The 19,885-nt window shown below is 41.6% G+C and overlaps 1 protein-coding gene across 1 annotated transcript in view; it reads left to right on the forward strand.

Annotated features, from left to right (window-relative positions):
• The first annotated feature begins 2,370 nt into the window (after window positions 1-2,370).
• insyn1 (inhibitory synaptic factor 1) overlaps window positions 2,371-19,885 on the forward strand; it is a 45,958-nt gene continuing 28,443 nt past the window's right edge. Inside the window, exons 1-2 of the mRNA XM_058628518.1 lie at window positions 2,371-2,574; window positions 2,891-4,472. Coding sequence (XP_058484501.1) covers window positions 4,329-4,472 — 144 coding nt within the window. The 5' untranslated portion in view covers window positions 2,371-2,574; window positions 2,891-4,328. The remainder of the gene's footprint in view (window positions 2,575-2,890; window positions 4,473-19,885) is intronic.

The following is a 19,885-nucleotide window of genomic DNA, read 5'->3' on the forward strand; positions in this document are numbered from 1 at the left end:
CAGTCGCTCTGACGATGTTAAGGTTGCAGGAATGCACAGCATGTCTTTGCCAGCATGACTGCATTTGGCATTCAACATGTCATGGCATTACTGCCACCCTGTCCCCTCCGAGCAAAACGCAGAGCTCTGTTTAAACAGTAGTCAAACCTCAACGCCTCAATGCGAAGCATTTTTGCCGCGAGGATTTTTTACTCAAGTTATTCGAGGAATCGTGTCAGCCCCAACACATACTGTATGCATGAAGTGCAAACACAAGGAGGGGTATCTGTATTGATCGCTGTTGTTTGTCTCTCTCTCTCCACTTAGTAATAAAAAATAAATCCATTGCACATCTTGTTTCAGTGGCCATGAACCCAGAAACCATAGGAAACCACTGCTTCTTTGTTTATCAGATAAGTGAGAGTATGATAGCTTATAGGGAGGTAAACAAAGCAAGCCAACTAAAATCCATCCCATCCTTTATTCTTATGGTACCAAATTACTAATATAGTTTTCTCTGGATCGAAATGCCCAGCCTGCTGTTTATTTGTGTGTACTCAGAGTATCTGTGTGCCTCAGTGTATTATTGTGTTTGTATTAGTGCGTTTATGCATATTTGTGCTTGTTTGTGAGCCTGTGCCCAACTGGGAAAAAAGAAAGGAAAAATTATGTTCTGTAAAATGTCTCCATAAATGGCATGGCACAATAAATCCAAGGCAGAAATATTAAGTGGAACCAATATTTTGCTGGACCCACTCCAGGTGCCTAGTAAAATTCACAAGTCGAGATGACCTTAGGATTAAAAAAAATTTATTTTACAGGGGAAGATATTCCAATTCCCTCCCATCGAAGGCATCACTGACATAGAGCTATCTATGCTGTGCACCTGGGCCTCCTCAACTAAAGGGTCATAGAGTATACATTCTCTCTTTCGGGGACAGTTCAATAAAATACGCCATGCATATCCAAGCAAAGGAGGTATTCTGCAATGTCAAGGAAAACAGAAAACAATGAAGAGGGGGAGAAGAGAAACGTGTTGCAAACTGAGATGGAAGCCTCCCATATGTGCAGACAGACAAAAGTAAAGTGAGGCTAGAAAAGAAACATGGTCAAGGACACCTGTTTCTTAGAGGGAACAGTTTGTGAGCAGCATCTTGAAGGTGTGATGCTGCATCATCAGACGCAGGCACATTGCAGTTTCCGTCTTCCATACACAGCAACATTGTACATCGTAAAACATCAAGTACTAACACGGCGTGATTATGCGCAAATAACTTCTTTAAAAATGAACCAAAATAGAAAAAAAAAACTTGTTCATTTATTAATCAAAGAATTATACAGCAGAGTATTCCCCCAATTAGCCTTCGAGCATCAGCCGAGCATCTGCGATCCTGGTAGCAGAAACCACAGAGGACTGCCTATCTAACTTTAATCCACTCTGCTTTTCTCTTTACAATTATGCAAAAGAATGCATTGACCCGCTGGCTGTTCACTACAGTAATCTGCCAAACCCCCCCTGGTAACTGTGTGCTTTGCTCACAAAGTTGTCATTGTGAATTTATCTTACTGTTCCATTATCTCCTTTAGAAAACTACTTTCATATTAGGGCAAACACCTCCGGTTGTCTTATGCAGGGCTGTGTCTTGTGTTGAAAAACAAAATCCTGATGAAGAGGACAAGGAGAGGAAAAGTCACTCTGGCCCTGCCTCCCTATTTCTGTCTCTCAGTCAGATGAGGTCATCAAGCACCAACCTGCTTTGTATATTAATGATGCAACAACCCAGGAATTTTGATAATTTACAGAGACCCTAGAGGCTGCTTGGCTGGCAGTAGAGAAAGTCTTCACCTTGATTTAAGGGAGAGCTAACACCCTTGAAAGAACTGTGACAAAGGCTAGATAGGTAGAGTGAGGCACATATAGGCGCCAGCAGAGAGGAGACGGGAGAGGAGCGAGGCACAGGAGGGACTGTGCAACTCACTGTGCCTTTAAAGCACAAAGCCCCTCCTCCACAGAGCTGAGCAGAGCAGTCGAGTGGTGCTGGCAGGAACCTGAGCCCCACGATAAACTCTGGCATCAGCTTCCCTTCATCCGGCAGTCAGAGAGGACACTGTGAGGGCGCAGGGGCAGAGAGACGGGGACAGAGACAGAGAGTGACAGAAAGGGAGTAGTGCGATAAAAACAGGCAGATTGACAGAGCAGAAGAGGCTGTCATTGGAATCACAAAGCTCCTTTTTTTTTTACAGCAGCAGAACTGCCGCTCTGTTTGCTGCCTCCCAATGCAGGCGAACGCTGGCAGCGATGACGGGTGGCTGGTTTCCGGCAGCACAGCGATCTGAGTGATGGTACCGGCTGCAGCAGCATCACAATCCAAGGCAGGAGCTCTCCTCACTGCTCTGGCTCTTAGTCATCCTCAGCCTCCTCTCTCCATTCTCAGAGTGCTTTCAGGGCCATTCATTGCTCCCATCTCATGCTGCCTGCCTCCTCCTCCTCCTCCTCCACAGCCTCGTCCTCAAAATCTACTCCTCCTCTGATGAGCCACAGCCTCAGAGTGAAATATCCCCGCTAATAGAAGCTTCCCTCTCCCTGTCAAGACAGTAAGTAGAGTGTGTGCATGTGTGTGTGTGTGTGTGTGTGAGCGAGACAGAGAGCGACAGAGAGACAGAGGAGCTGTTAAAGATTGGGTTGTGTGTAGCTTCAACGATCCTAGTGCATGGACAGTGAGCTCAGGGCATAGCAACAGCAAAGTGATGCACAGGAAAGGGGTGTGTGTGTATGTGTGTGTGTAAGTAGTTCATTCCTGTCCATCTCTGGTTCTCCCTTACTCTTTTCCTGCTTCTGTGAAGTAGAGAAACGGGGAGGAATAGAAAGGACAGAATAAGTGATTGCTTTTTTTTTTCTCCATCTGTCCAGGTGCCATGTGTGATTGGCCAAAACACCCTGTGGTAGTGGCATCGCCCTGGATTAGGCAAGTAGCTCTCCCCCCTGCTTGTTCTCTGGGGCTCCTCTGGGAAGCTTTCAGGGGATTTATCTCATCCGACTGGATGGCACAGAGCTCTCTGCCTCTCTGAAAAGAGTCCAGAGGAAAAAAAACACATACTACATGGATAAGAAATAAAATAATTATCCAATCACAGCACAAGGAGGAAGACTGGGTTACCTTAGCAACAACTGAAGAAGAGAAGATAATCCTTCTCTCTTTCTGCTCCCTTGATTTTTGGGCACACCCCTGTGGACTGCTGGGGGTCAGTGTTTTGTGAGAGGACTTGGAAAGCACTGTTGCTTAAGAAGAGCTGCCACCCAAATTCCAGAAGAAGGTGCTTGTTTCCCTTCCAGCCCGCTTTGTAACTGTGGCTCATCGATACCATGATCGTTTTGTTATCCCTCCACAAATTCTCATCACAAGTCACGTTCCGCTGGCTTAGAAATCAATTCATTCCGATCCCACGCCTCCTGGAATAAGCCCTGCTTTTGGGAGATACTGGACGCTCCGGGCAAAAGCCCACACCTACCTTTCTCACTTTCATAGGAGAGAAATAAAGGACAACATGATAAAGTCATCATTTTCAAAGAAAATGGATGTGAGGCAAAGTTTGTACTGAGAATCTTTTTTCTTTTCTTTTTTTTTTAAATAATTTTTTCCTGGAGGAGAAAGCGTCGCACTGCACAGAGGAATACCCCCTTTTTCCTTTTGCTCTATAAAAGACAGTGGCTCTTGCTAAAGGACTCTAGCAAGACAGTGAATTGTGTCCCCCCTCTAGCCACCGATGATGTAGAACAGGATCATTCTGCATTTGAGCCACTGCTGGGAATTCTATTTTTCTATCTATGCTATATAGCTCCTTTGTCTGCCATTATGTCGCTGTGTTTCACAAGTGAAAGAGATCATACAGGACACACTGACGAGGAAAGAAGTCTCTTCCCTGTATAGACAGGTGTTTTAAATAGCTCCTCCTCAAGAACAATTTTAAACACACACAATGACACATGAGATGAGTTGGCTCAACATGATTATGTAAGAGTTTCATACCAGCCTGAGCCTGTGCATTTTTCCCCTCATCCCTTTTTCCATGGATTTACTGCATTTGACTTTTCCCATGCTCATTTTCTGTTCATTTTTGGAAGCGTCTAGGCATGAGTGTCAGAGTGTGACCCGGTGCCGAGTGAGTGGGCCAGGCAAGGCGTTTCGGCTGCCCAGGTGCTTTTAAGATGTTGAGGTATCCCTGCGTGTCCGGGGCCCCTGTTCGGATCAGTAGCACTGAGGCTCCTCGTAGCCAAAGACATGGACCCCGACTCGGCTCCCCCACGCCCTCAGCCTGTTGGCCACTGGCCCCACGTCACCCTGTAAAGGATGTCCCTCAGCAGAGCTCCGGCCCGGGACACCTCTGAGACCCCCAGCCCGAGAGAACGCATCCGCAGCCACATGAAGATGGTAATCGACCAACTGGAAGGCATTCTCAAAGAGCTGAAGGATGTGGCCAAGGAACTTCGGGAGGTGAGGTTCAAAATCGTCTCACAGACATGAGGCTGTTGGGGGGGGGGGGGGGGGGGGGGTTTAGTGAAGAGTAGAAGGAGGGAGGGAGAGAACGAGGGTGCGCTTATCAAGTAGGGTGCATTTAACTAGGTGTGAAATTCTTTTCACAGCATGGAGATTTTGATTAAGATTCGAAAGTGATGAGATATCAATTGTCTATTCTTATAACGGAAGGATATTGTTGACTGCAAATCTGTCTTTTTTTCTTTTTTTTTTATCAAAAAAAATGGCTGATCAGCAATGACAAATGTTCGTCATGTGTTCAGTGGTGTCTCGAGGCAGGCACCGTAGATGTGACGAGCAGCTAAAAAGCAGCAAAGCCAGGCTGAAAGGAAGCAGGCAGAGCTTAGATGAGACACGAGATTTAGCGCTGCGGTAGTTATATAACTATTTTGTTAAGGATCGTAATGTATTTTTCAGACTCCCATAGTAACACTGGAAACCTGTCTGTGTTTGTGCAAGGGTCAGGAAAGACATATTGCGTGTGTGCATTTGCTCTCACTTGTATCTAAAACTACATGGGACTAATAACCTGAGTGTGCTGGATATTTCCAGAGTACTTTTGTTCATGTCTGCAAGATTATAAAATGGCCATCATCATCTTTTTTGAAATTATCTTTACAACAGTGAGTTCTTTTTGCAAAGCTTCTCCAGAGAAAGAAAGAAATTAATGCTGAGCAAACAGGTGTGTGTGTGTGTGTAGCACATCACAGGATTAGCCTCCCAACTGTCTCGGATCAGATGCAGGGGAAACATGCATACGTGTGTGTGTGTGTGTGTGCTGCCTGAGGTGAAACAGTGGATGTTGGTGTATGTAATGACTTTGGAGGTGAGGGTGCGGGCGAACAGCTACGGTGAAGCCGCCATAACTCACTCCATCACCGGAACCCCACAAGAACCTTTGCCCTCCCTTCTACCCGAGTCCCAGCTCTGTCCAACTCACCATGCTTAACTTTATGTACTTGCACAGTTGTAGGTGCAAGGCCACAACTAACAGCGCACCTTCTCTCTGGTGAGCAGGAGAAGCCGGCCTGTGCATGGGGGTGATTGATGATTATGGGACAACTGCAAGTGGAATAAAGCTGGCTGGAGCTATTTATAAACAAAAACACAGCCTGTGCCTCTGCCAGCTCCAACACATTTTACCATTCTTATCCCAGACGCCATTAGAGGGGGCTCTGCACAGTGGCTCAAATGTCATTTTTCTTACTGGGAGAGCAGAATCCCACACATTGTAAGGGCTAAGGCATCACATTAGCTGCAGTGGTGGACACAATACGGGTATCAATATCCTACAATTAACTGACCGGTGAGTTTGGAGAATGTATCAATGGAAGATGAAGAGACAGAAGCAGAATAGTGCCATCAGATGCATGGAAGCTTAATGTTCCATTAAATCTTTCATTCTTAGCCACATGAAAGGAACAACCTAATAGATAACAACTGTCACATAAATAAATGATGAATTGCCACATGAATGTGGTGAAATAAATAACCCAGTGGATGAGCAGTAACGACTGGTTATCTCCCACAAGGGCTTTGGGAAAGTGGAGACACTGCAGTGCTCTAAGGAGTTAAAGCTGACACCACAGAGCACGGAGCGGCCCAGAAATTAAGAAGTTACTGGTGTGTTAGTACTTCATAGCACTGCTTTCATAGCTCAAGATCACATACCTACAGTGTCCTTGTTCACTTCACAGTGCACAGAGCCAGCTGAGTCACAAAGTATATCCAGAAAGAGAATTCAACCCCACATTCGAGACACGATTAGTCGCAACTGGAAAACGATTTGTTTTCTACGTCCAATTTTGTGATTATCCATCAAATCAAACCTGCACACATTATATACTGCAGTGCTCATTTTGTCGAAATCGGTACCTCTGCATGAATTTAAATGTGAGGTTTTTTAGTCAAATCATCTTTGTGGTCTAGTGCAGCAGCCATTAAAATCTGTCTTCTGTAGATTTTTTAGGACATTGGAGTGTGAGGGATGCTTTTACAAACGCTGTTTTGTTTTTGAACTAAGTTTACACACAGTCCAAATTGAATAACTATCAACAAGCAATATTAACCTGATGAAAATGAAATGAATACGGCCAGTGTGATAGTACCGACAAAACAGAGAAAAAAAATAACACACAGGAGCATGACCTTCACCTCAATTTAAAAGACCTTTAACGAGAGAGAAAAGGGTCACCCATGACTCTTACTTTCTTGCCTGCCAGAATCCATCATCCTCATTGCTAAATATCTCTTCCCTGAAGGACCGCCTTAACTCACATCTTAAATAATGGCGAAAATAGGTTCATCATTTTCACCAGAGAGCTTAAATCATTGCAAGCAACACAAAGCGCAGTTTCATCCAACCCTGTGGTAATACTAAACTTTAACCACATAAATAAAAATGCTTTCCTGAGTGTCCAGCACATAAATCGACACAATTTTTAGTTGTATTTCTACTGACATTTCACTGAATTGTCATTATGCATTTAACTATTTTAAGGGGTTTGAAATGAGCATTAATTGATATCAGAAGCAAATTCCCATATATTGGACACCTATGTTGCATATGGTAGTTTTTGTCCATCCGTCACTGATCCCTGATTAAATGTATGTTGGTTCTTACATTGTCTACCTTTTCTTTCCTACTTGGTTGAGGAAGTCAATCTAGTTGTTTTTGTTAACAGCTCAATACTTGGCCGCAGATAAAAACATCTCAAATGATACGTGCTTAAAAAAACTAAACTAAACACTAAACAATTACGCAGAGACCGGGAACATGAGCCATGATGTGTTCATGTCATGCTGCAGGACAGTCGTAAAAAGTGGCCCATCTCCTTTACATGTCAAAAAATGTAACACAGGAGACAAGGTTTGAGTTTTTTTAAGAGCGATGTCTTTAAAATTCACTAACCAGATGGCATAATGGTTTGAGTAGTTGTCTCTGCTTACCACTCATGAGGGGAGGTACTGTACAATGGACAAGCATTCCATCCAGGGGATGCTAGTCCATCGCCGTGCGCAATGGAGACGAGAGATAAGCACCAGGCAGAGGCTCCTTCATGGAGCATATGACACAGTCATGCATTCATCCTCTGCTTCTCTTCAAAATGCAGCCTGTTTTACTGTTGAATCCCATTACAAAATGTATGGCAAGTAAAATAAGTGTGATCTAAAAGGAGGACAGTGGAAAGTAATATTCTGATAAACTACTCCATTTGTAATAATAACAGTGGCAGCACTGGCAACTCTAGAGGAAGTAATTCATTTAGGTATCATGTTAACCTTGGACTTGGAAAGTCAGAGGATAAACAATGGGAAATAAATGACACTGAAGCAAGTTGGAAAGCACTAAGAAATTTCAGTTGTTAAGTAGTTCCTTCTTTAGAAATTATATAACACTGAAACAAGGGCAACCCAGGCATCTAAAATGGAGGAGTGCTGTAATGGTGTTCATAAGAGACATGGCTTGGTAAATTCAAATAATTTAACAAAGTGCTGAAGAAAAATAACAGAAAAAGGGAGGCAGTGAGGAAGGTTTGGCTGTGTGTTGGGGGATAACAACAATAATCATAATAGACAATGTTGTATGTCTGCACTCATCTCAAGGCAAATGAACACAGAAAGGCAATCAGGACTTGTAGACCTAAAGCTCCAAATGAGAGGAGTGAATATAAGCTGGACAAACAGCAATTAGCAGCAGCAGAGAACAGCATGTTCAGGACATCTGCCTCCATCAGTGAGCCTTGGTGTAGTTTCCTGCACATCCTCGTGCTTATGCTGGAGACTGTTTCTTCTCAGCTACCAGCAGCCTTAGGACAAGAGAAGAGAGGCGGCAGGAAAAACACTAGTGTCAGGTGAAAAATCCATCCTCCACATGTCAGCATTTTGGGGACCAGGTACTGAGTAATAGCTTTGTTAATGACAATAGCCAGCATGCAGTTACATGGGTTTTTGAAAGTGTGTCACTTTTGATGCAACAAAAATCACAGTCATCATGTTTTTACCTGTGAGCAAGTGCAGCAGGATTCATCCCTCATTTTCAGATGTGGCTTGTTTTTGGGAAAATAGTCTGGTACATTTAGGTTTAGGTTCTATGCATTTACAAATACCAGCCACGTGAACTAATTCGACTGAACCAAATTAAGGCATTTGTGTTAAAATTAGGGCTGTCGATAGATAAAAAAAAAATTAACTGATTAATCTCACATCTTGAAATTCGTTCATATAGATTAATCGCGATTAAAATGTGCTTTTCTTCTAATGTCTAAATCAATCAGACAGTGTGCATTTCAGAAACCATTGCTTAACTGTATCTTTCTTTTTAAACACAGAACTACACATAGAACTATGGGATTTCAAAACGACTCTCTATCTCGGGCCTATGAAGTGCCAACCAGGTAATCTTAAAATAAAAGCTCAGCATGGATGACTGCCATCCTGTATGCAACAAGAACATGTGTTAACATCACAACAAAATAATCCACCTGAGAATGTCCTTAGACATGATAAAGTGCGAGAGAGAGCGAAAGAGAGAGAGAACGAAAGCACAGACAACCACGCAGGGTAGGTGTCCAAATTGGAAGTCGCCTGCTGCCAGCATATTACGGTGCCTAGAGTGGTTAGTTTGTCACTTACTTTCCACTCGTTGGCGATGTCGAGGAATTCCTCTGTCTCAGCAATTAGTCGTGCATCTGTTCTTTTTGACAGTCAAGGCAAAGGATCGCAAAAAAAATGTTTCATCGATGGTTCTCAGGTTCTTAAAATGAAACCTTCTGCCCAACAATCCCTCACGTCCCTCCATCTTCCGCTACTATCTCAGTCTGACTGCAGGCAAGTGACTGTTCATTTCCGGGTTTCATGTCGGAGGTCAGCGCACACCAGAAGTAAATAAACTTGCGTCGACTACATTAAATTATTTTTATCGCGTTAACCTCCGCTGTATTACTCGCAACGATTAACACGTTAACTTTGACAGCCCTAGTTAAAACGAAGCCTGCCAAAGAAAGAGTTAATAATCTTCAGAAAAGCCATTATATGTTGCACTTTTATGTCTGAAGTCTGTCTTAAATGCTGCAGCCAGTCATCCAAAATGATAGCCTGCTCTGGGCCCGTTTGACAACCAGTCAGCAAGCCAGCCAGCAGGGTCCCATGTTTGTGGCTGAAACCAGTAGCAACACAAACCGCATCAAGAAAAGAGCCACAGTCTCCTCTCCACTGAGGCTACGAACCAAATCTGTTCCAAACCCAGAGGCAGCACACGGGAGACCAGAACCAAAATCAAAAGTCTATTTTCCTCCCACAGGGGCCGTATCCTCTCCTCACACTGCATTTCCCTCTGCTGATGCTGATGCTGCTGAGTGAGGAAACTGCCAAGGAAGCATACATCAACATTTAACCATGAGAAGGGTGACGGGGGGGACACTTTCATTCAGGACGCAGACATATATCAGTGACATTGACAAACACAAACTCTTTTCATGACTTCACACTTTTACTATGGAAAGATTGGGGCTTCAAAACAGTATTAAAACATTTACTGACTGATGGGTCACTACCGAGGCACACAATCTAAATTATGAAATTGATTTTCTCTTCAAACCATTACAATTCTGAAAAGAAAAAAAGAAAACATATGGGGAAAACTCTATTAAAATGTGTATCTACTGTGCATGTGCCAGCATGCTGAAGTAATTTTGCCATCAAAACAAGAATTAGTGACTTGACATGGCTCAGAATGATGTATAATTTAGAAGGAGGATGTGATACTTTGTCCAAATAAGTGCCTACATTCGGAAATTACAATCAGTCACAAAGCTGTGTCATGGTGGATCATTCCCCACAAAACAACCACTTTGGCTCCCCGTGTTTTGTGTTTACTGCTCAGTTGACCACAGCCCAGTGAGCTCAACTGGAGAATCTGTTTACATCTGATTAAGGCAGGGAATTTGCCCAGTTTCTGACCTGTGAACATGCAGACCAGCTGTCCTTGCAGGGCAAAAGCCCTCAGTGGGCAATTCTGAAAGTTTAATCACGCGTAGAAGAAGGTACCCTTCAACCTGGGCCAAAGGGTTTCTTCTCATTAAAAGTCATTTGGAAGAAATGACAAGTCCCCACCTACTATGTCTGTCAATTTGTTCCTCCCTGCCTGACCTCTTTTGTGTGTGGAAATTAAATTCCTAAATTAAACTTGGTGACGTGCCTGTAGCAGCGCTCTCTTTGCTCAGGAAAACAACAAGAACACGGCCCCTCAAGCCTTATCTATTCTTCATTGAATACAAAACACCCTGCCTTCTCCACACCTGTGTTGCTATCTGAGCTGAGCTCCACATGAATACATCTGTTCTTGGAATGAAACAGAGGATGAATTATTTTCTGCACTGATGAAACACTGCTTCACGATTTCAAGTAGAATGTCAGATTTGACCCGGTGGGAGAGATGCTCGTGCTAGCTACACATCATCTGATACAGATATCACGTATAGAACCACTTCATGTGGAAAGGATATTAAAAATCGTGGTGATTAAGCTGTTGCTTTTACAAAAAACCATTGTGGAACTCCGAAGAAAGCGGCATTGACTGAAAGGAGAGCAGAATCAAAGAAAGGAGAGAAGCGGCACACAACGGGTTAATACTTTAGAGGCATCTAACCTTGAGAGCTGTTGATACAATAAAACTGCACCATGCAAAGCATTCCCCTGAGCCTCTTTTACCTAGCATGGCTGTGGAGCTCCTTTAAGATGCAGGCCCAGCATATTGACTAGCCCATCATACCTGGAAGACCCACCGGATTAGCTGGACCTTTGAGCCGTGCCTCCCCCTGTGAACACTGCACTCAGCATAGACTATAATGAGGGCTTTTGGTCAGACCTCTGCTGAGGTAAACAGTCCAAAAATTGCACTGGTCGTGCTCATTGATTTTTTTTTACCAACATATACGCCTACTGTGGTTGACCTATGCAGCTAAAGCAGTGATTTATATATTTATTCTACACAGTGCACATTTGTACTTTTTTTTAACCAAGAGCTCTTTCGCATATACTTCAGCAATGGAAGAGCTGAGGAGGATGAAACGGGGTCTTAGAGACAATGCAAAGACAGAGAATGTGAATAAGAGACATGGAGAGAGAGAAAGAAAAGGAGACAGGGAGAAGAAAGGCGGATGAAGATAATGGTTTCTTCTGGTGCACAGCATCGCGACCGACTTGGTGGAACAGCTCAGATCAATTGTTGCAATTGTGCTGGTTCGTGGGCGTGTTTAGGATTGTTTTGGCCTGTCGCTGTGCTGTGAATAAAACCAGTAGGATGTAGTTAATGGTGTGAAAAATGGCATCCATCGTAGTGCACAAGCAGCCTCCAAGAATAGCTACATCATCTCATTGTGTCAAAGCATACTGTACGCAGAGGGGCAGCTTGCTCCCTATTAGACCATCAGACTGTCTCATCCAACATGTGCGGTTACTACTTTTACTGATGCAAATAAGACATACAAGAAATACCTATTAATATCATCTGATTTTGGGGGTGTGTTATATATTTGTAGCCTGCTAAAGCTGTCAGAGACGCTTGGGCCAACCCACTCACCAGTGTAGCAGCCCAATCCAGCTATGATCTTTGGAAATGTGCTATAGTGATGATCATCAGGAGGCTTTTTTCTTTTTTTTTTTTTGGGTTGTTCCTCTTATTTTTAGCCAGAGTCTGTGATGCATCACAAAACAACCTAGTTTTGTTATTGTTCCGTCTTCTCAACCACTAAAAAATGGCTGAACTGAACCTGCAACTTAGGATATATATAAATTAATTAAATACAATTAACAGGAAGCACAAAATGTGTAGGTATTAGGCTATGAATAAACCAAAACACAAAGATATACTATAAGATACAAGAGGAAGATGCTTAAAGGCAGCAAAAAATGTATTGGCGGTTGTAGTTTGACACATTAAAAGACTACATGGCTCATTAGGAAGCCTCAGTCTTGAATTTATGATGAAGGAAGATTTCTATGTTCTTCGTCTGTTTTGGAAAACCTAATGTGAAGAACAATACACACTTTTACTAAGAATTTTGTGTTGAGTTCTTATTTTATACTGAAACACAGTTTTGATCATTCTATTTAGAGAAATACATTAGAGTTATACATTGGATTCCAGTCTTTTGTCAATAAGTACATTTTCCCAGTCATTTTTTTGTGTAGAGGAAAAACAACACACAGAGACAAAGGACAAAATAAGGACAGTTTAGCTACTGACTTCTTTAAGACTTGCTTCATTAATTTACCTTGAATACAGGCAGCAAAACTGCAAACTAAATATCTTTTGTAATGATCTCAGCTGCATTCTTGTACAATGCAATCGGTCTGTCTTTGAAAATTTAGAATTTAGATTTGGATAAATGTGTTTTGACGGTTTGCTTTGGTTTACTTTAAATGAAGACCAGACCTATGGTGAAGTCAGTCTATGAGATATTCTGTTAAGATAGTGAATTGGCAAAAAGTAATCGGTTGGTCGCTGATTTTGGGGGGATTGTCTTTCTCTTAGAGACAACCTATAAGTAAAATATTATGGTTTTAGGTTTTGGCTTGTAAAATGTAAGAGATAGAGATGGCGTATTTCAAATTTGGGTAACATAGCCCAGATGTATTAAAGATCCAGTGCCAAACTTCGATCCCCCCCGTGGACTTCTGCCATTTTCAGCCACATTGCTTCACTAGTGATATGTAGCCATTGTGCTTGCACCTCATCAGCCATGAAAAAAAACCATATGTCACTCTGCGCGCAGCGCAGGAAAGTCTCGACAGACTCAAAAACAAAAGACCGCTATCTGGATCTCATTTGGCAATGTTTGAATGTAGCAGATAATGTGTTGATATTTAAAGGTTACACACTACAGCTTGAAATTATTTGCAAATTGGTAAATTGGTCTACATATTTATGGCTTAGGCTCAAGTTAATTTGAATTTTTTTTTGTCCTGATGTGGAAATGTAAAATGTAGACACATCTGGCAGTCCTACTAAGTATTAGAGGGCCGGATGTGATTTTCATTAATTTCTCTGAACATAAGATCACACAATCCCGGAGGGAATAGTGGGCTAATACAGAGGTAATTCACCTTGTCATGTGAGCATCAGAACTCTGGAAATGGCAAAACATTAGATTCTCTTTGTGGGATTTGTTTCTAATCCACCTAATTAATGCCAACAAGACAGGGATCCATTTAACATTTAAATGTCATTAATTACTTCACTTTGTGAGGAGCCTGTCCGTCTGAATATCTGACCCAAGTGTCTGAGCAGTGTCATAACTAATCTGCGTCGTCAACCTGAGTGGGATCTGTCTTCCTGAATGCTTAATTTGTATTCATTATATTTTAATGTTACTCTTATTTCACAAGTGATCATCTGATCTCATATAGAGGCCGAGGCCAAGAGGGATTACTGAAACTCATCTAACTTGGTGCAATGTACAGCTTAAGGACCCAGCTTGTAACACAGATTCTGATTGCACAGATAAATCACACACTTTTTAAATGAATGGAAAAATCACCAAAATAAAAAAAAGAGCTGCATTGCAGAGCTGCATTACAGCTGGACACCAGTTCACTCAGGAAGTCTGTTCGGTGCCTAAACAGAGAATAAGAGACTGTAACCACTGGTCGTAAGTTCCTTTATTCCTTTGTTTATCTTTGCTATAAAATGTGCTCAATATTCTTCTCAATTACTTTGACTGTTGGTGTTAAATCTTGTTAAGGATCCACATACAAGAACAGACTTGTACACCCAACATTGACAAGTTTTGAGCCAGCAAGCACAGATGAAGCAGGTTTTAAGGCTGCAGGTGAATGACTTATATTTCCATTCAATTCATTTTTAAAATCCCCTTTTTTTCTCAGCTAATAATAAGAGGCCTGTGTTATGTTTTTGTACACCTGTCACCAGTCTCTGCAACCTGTAAAATATGTCTCAGATGTAAATCAAGCACTTTCAAGGTCCAGTTCAATCGGTCATAAAATGAATTGTTTTATATGAATACACACTAGGGATGCACCGGAATGAAAATTGTTGGCCAAAACCCGAAAATTAGGAAATACTTGGGTGAAAACCGAAACACCAAAATACATTATTTGCTTTAAATTTTAATCTAATTTTGTTGTGGCTGGAACTGTGTGTATTGACCTCACTAAAGTCAAGGCATTGCAATTATAAAGATTAATATTCATGCTTCAAATAATAAATCAATTAAGAATCTATGAAAATATTTAGGAGGATCTCATCGAATATATCAGATAACGAGGGTGCATGCCTCCCATCTGGTGCAGACAGACAAGCCTTTTCTTGCGCTTCTCCGTCTCCTAGTGGGCTCTCTGTATCCAACGCAGCCTGGATCATTTCTCTACGCGCTGCTTTATCCCCACATCCAAGTAACGATCTTTATGACGAGGATCGAGTACAGACGCGATGAAGTGCAGGGGATCCGAGTGAATGTCTGGGGAGTCCGTAATCTGCACTGTATGCAGCCAACTTTGCCCTTTGCTGTTCCACCGTGTACTCACATGTTGGAACCGTTTTATTGGTGTTCCAAACTGATCTTGGACAGACTCCAAGCGGGAATAGACAGGCGCCTGCTGCCCGCAGTTTTTGCATGCGTCATCACAACGTCCAATTATTTATTTTTTTATTTTTTTAACACAACGTCCAATTTCGGTGTTAAAAGTATTTTGGCTGGCTGGAAATCCAAATGTTTCGTTGGCCGAATTTTCGGTGCATCTCTAATACATACGAAAATGGGTAATTTCCATTCACCATAATAACAGAGACGATATCACACTATTAACAACCAAAGGTACACCAGTTTGGTGGATATATGGAAGCAAAAAGTAAGCTCACAAAAATTATCACGATAGTCAGTAAAATGTTATTGGACCCCCAGATGCTGCTGGTGCAACTGTACAAAACCCAATCAAGCAGAAAAGTTCACCTGCCAGTGCAGTGGCAGCCACAGATACACAAAAAGGAGAGAGATGAGACATTAACAAATTGTGTTTTCAGAGGACTTTTCGATCAACTGCTGTAATTGTTAACACCTCAATTTTCCCTAAACCTAATCTGTTAAACAAGGCTTTTTTTTTTCCTAATCCCAAAATGTTGGTTTGAGGGGGCAAGACACTCGCTGCAGCAGTGTGGAGCCGGCCCCGTCACACACAGAGTATCTCTCAATCATTTATCCTGTAGTGAGCAAAAACAAATCAGAGTGTGTGTAGCTGGGACTCCAATTTTGCAGCAGGCAATACAAGGATTTTACTCATGGTTTGTATTTCAAATTTTGTATTTGTACATTTTCCAGCCAGCGCTCACTGAAATGACTTACTGGCAGATGAGTCGTAGAGGCGTAGGTAAGATCCAAGCAGAGTGGTCTTCATTTTAGAACGGGTATGTGATTATCTATCGAGTCAGATAGCTGGTTGTTCTGAAATCAATACCGCAACAACTTCAAGCATTTACAAGCATTTCATCCTTTTCAATCCATGAAAACACAACATCAAAATTCAAGCGTTTTCAAGGATTTCAAGCACCCATATGAGCACGCCCTCCCTCCCTCCCTCCCTCCCTCTCTTTCCATAATCACCTTGCACAGGCAGCTCACACCCTGCCAGTGGCATAGACGGCTGCCACCACTGTCACTGTCAATCGCATGACAACACACCATCTAATGCAGGGCACAACGAGATGAAAGAGGCACAGCAGAGAGGAAGGGCTAATTATTCAGACACACAGCTAAGAGCAGACGAGGACAGAATAATGTCAACAAACTGCGTAGGTGATTAATATTTTTTGTCACTGGCTCAGTCACCTGTGCAGTTAAGAAGATGAAGGCTGAGATTTGGACTTTTATGCAAAGTAGAAGATACAGAAAGTGTAAGCGGGTAAAAAGAAAAAAATATAATTATTTAGTTATTTTCGAGGATATTAACTGGGGATGAGACTGCAGGTTGATGTGGGGCTGCAGAAGACCGAACGCCTTAGGTGCTGATGGGAGAGAAAAATCCTAATTATGATTATGCAAAAGGCAGATTGGAAAAAAATTATCATTCATCGATGGATTTACTTATGAGCATGTTTTAATAAATTCCCAAGGTTAATAACCTTCCTGTCCTCTGTATCTCCTTACAAACTGTGCATACTACATTTGATATTTTCAGTTTTAATATCCTCTGCCATCATGGGGAGGGTGTGTGTTGTATCTGTTTCATTTCAGTGAAAAATATTAGCTCTTTTTATTGCAGGGCTACCATTTGTAATGTAACATGGGGCAGACTAGGTGCTGTTAACAATACGTTTGAGGACCAGTGAATGCAGATATTAGTGATCACAAGTGAGAGAAACAGTTTCTGCTGGCACATGACTGCGTGTCTGAAAATCTCACCTATCTCACCTATTAGTATTGTCTATGCTTTGATAAACATTGCTAAGTTCATCTGAAGGTTTATTTGACAGCGTTTCCTTTTTTGATGTTTACTTTTAATTTAATATTTGGCATATACATTATTTCTATTAAAAATTCATGTGCACTGCATTGCAGACACAAAGTGCAGATTGGAGAGACACATCATAAATAAATCATATTTGATGGAAATATTGGCATCAGAGATGGGGGAGGGGGGAAGATGGTGTCATACATCATCATTGGCTACCTTCATTTCTAAAGTTAAGCATTGCAGGGTCCCACACCTTGGTTGACATTAAATGACATCAATTCCAGGACCTTTCAAGGACCAATTCACTCAAATTCAACACTTGTGTTGTTTTTCTAATTCATAATAATATGATTATGAATAATTTTATTTAACTATGATTTGTGTTGGCGTTAAAGGGTTATTAAAAGGGCAAGTATTGAACATCAACAGTAAAAACAGTTTAAAGGTCAATTGAATTACTATTTGTATTCATTCAACAGTGAAGACCTATACGCAGAGCACTATTTCAGTGACAGATCCCACTGATTATAGCGGTGGATACCTTGTCCCTGCTCATTGAGGCTTGCAATAAGGACCATACAGTGTAATTATTTCTCAATCACTACATTGAACCATAGAAACATGTATGCTGTTTTTAAGAACAAATGCTCCTACAGGTAGTAGAAGAATTCAACTAGTATCAAGTATTTAGTGTCACTTACCCCTACACTTGAACAATAGCACAACCCTATTGGAGCGAACCCTAATTAACGGTCTATTACGCCAGGTTTATTCGAGACATGCTTGAGCACTACACACGCATGTTGCACAAGTTAAACTCACTGACACTTTGCTAATATATGAGACAAACTTTGAGTCGCATCATTTCATTCAAAATGTCAATGATCACAGAATTTGACAACAAAGCTGGTGGTGCCCTGAGATTAAGTAAAGCCTCTCCACTGTCCTCAACTCCACTATGACTCACAGTTGTGTGACGCCTCGCGAGTGAGCACGGATAATTCAGTTGAAGTGGGAAGGATGCTATGGTACTATAAGGGATTTTTGTGACAGGATAAGTCTCCTTTTCATTCATTTTCTTTCTTGATGAACATATATTCTAATCTATTTTGTTCTTTATTACAGTATATTTCACTTAAAGCCAATATACAGTGTAGTAATCAGTACAAAAATGCCGTTCAGTGTGAAGAAGGTTGTATGTGACCATTGATAAATTGTGACTGTGTGCTTTGACCCGGACAAGCTACACTTTCAGCCACTACCACATAAATCATAGCGTCCAGGTCTGCAGCTTCAGGTTGATTACCAATTCTGTGTGCATCTGTGACTTTGCAAAAGGCAAACCATGTGACTAATTGACCTGATGTTTAGACTCTCTCCTTGTTTGGGTTTAAAGTCACTGACATGGATTAAAAAGGAGGAGAATGTGAAGCAGACTGAGGCTGAAATGATGACCTCTGCATTGCTTTTCAAGGTCATCATAGGAATTCTAACTCCTAGAATCAGCTGTTTGTGTTGGCAAAGAGGGCAGCTTGATGGAGTGGTCTGCCCATGCACAGTCAGGACTTTCATTCGGGTGAGGGTGAAGACACACAGGTCATCCATTGCTGGTATATGGAGATTTTTGTCAGCACAAAAATATCACATTATTAAAAATAGTACAAGGGTATAAGGCACAGGAGTGCATACGATGTCTATCGCAGTGTGCATGTGTATGAGGGGGGATATTTCACAGTCAGGGATCAAAGGAGGTAAAGGAAGAGAAGATGGAGGCATGGTGAAAAAGTGGCCAGCAGGCAGTTCTTTTTCAGAGCTGGGGTCCTGTGCCCAGGGCAGGGAGGGGGAGTGCTGTTCCTCTTTGTAGTGTATAAGCCAGAATTGCACATTCAAAACAATAAAAAATGGATCGAGCTATTTAACACCTGTCAGTCCCGCATCTGCACTGAGAGCGGAGAAGAGCAGTTGTCAGTCAAAGCATATTTGTGAGAGCTCACAAAGGACTATGAAAGGTTTCTTCTGTGTATCCTTCCCATTTATTTTTGACTGATTCTTGAATTTCACAAGTCCTTTGCTCCAAAGAAACCTCAGATATATCCATCTTGCATCACCTTTGCTCTACAGTTATTTGTAAGAACCAAAAACAACTTTGGTCTACATTTAGTAAATGTCATTTGCCATAACCTAGATGTAGGAAATTTGAAATGGGTTGTGAGCAGCTAAACCTGTTGTGGCACACATTCTTTGAAGGAGTTCCAAGTATTCAGTATAGCTTTAAGTCTAAATTATGAAGAGAGGGAGAAAAACAAACAAGAAAAAAAGCACACATTAAAAAAAAATTCAAATGCCTTTAAAGCCACAAAACACCATCTGGACAGCCTCATGCTTCCTTTAGGTAATGTTCTGAGTTTTCAGATTATACAGCATATTAGATCGGGGCAAAATGTGAGGCAACATCGCTCAGAAATGTAATGTAATGCAATATCTGTTAGGAATATTTTTTTTAAGTGATAGAGGGCTAAAGGTGCCACACACAGTGGAGACAACATTTCCACAACGTACAGGAACAAAATTAGTATTCAAATTGGATTTTGATTTAAAACTACAATAGCATTTTGAAAGGGCACTTGGGGGAGGGTGGTTGCATACAATCAGTGGAAAAAGCACATAGTCGCTGTCTTTTGATTGTATTTTGCATATGTAAAGCAAATGAAAAAAAAAAAAAAAACATGGCTCAACACATATTTGCACCCATTTTTTGCTCCAATATATTTGCCACAGGATTTAAAACCGGAGTGAATCAAATTGTAAACAGCCTGAATCTGAAAATATAATGGCTGTTTGGGGAAAATGAGGTCACAGTATTGTCACAGTGTATTCCCAGCTGTATAAACATACATAAA

Source organism: Solea solea, chromosome 5 (genome assembly GCF_958295425.1).
Source record: "Solea solea chromosome 5, fSolSol10.1, whole genome shotgun sequence".
Taxonomy (NCBI): domain Eukaryota; kingdom Metazoa; phylum Chordata; class Actinopteri; order Pleuronectiformes; family Soleidae; genus Solea; species Solea solea.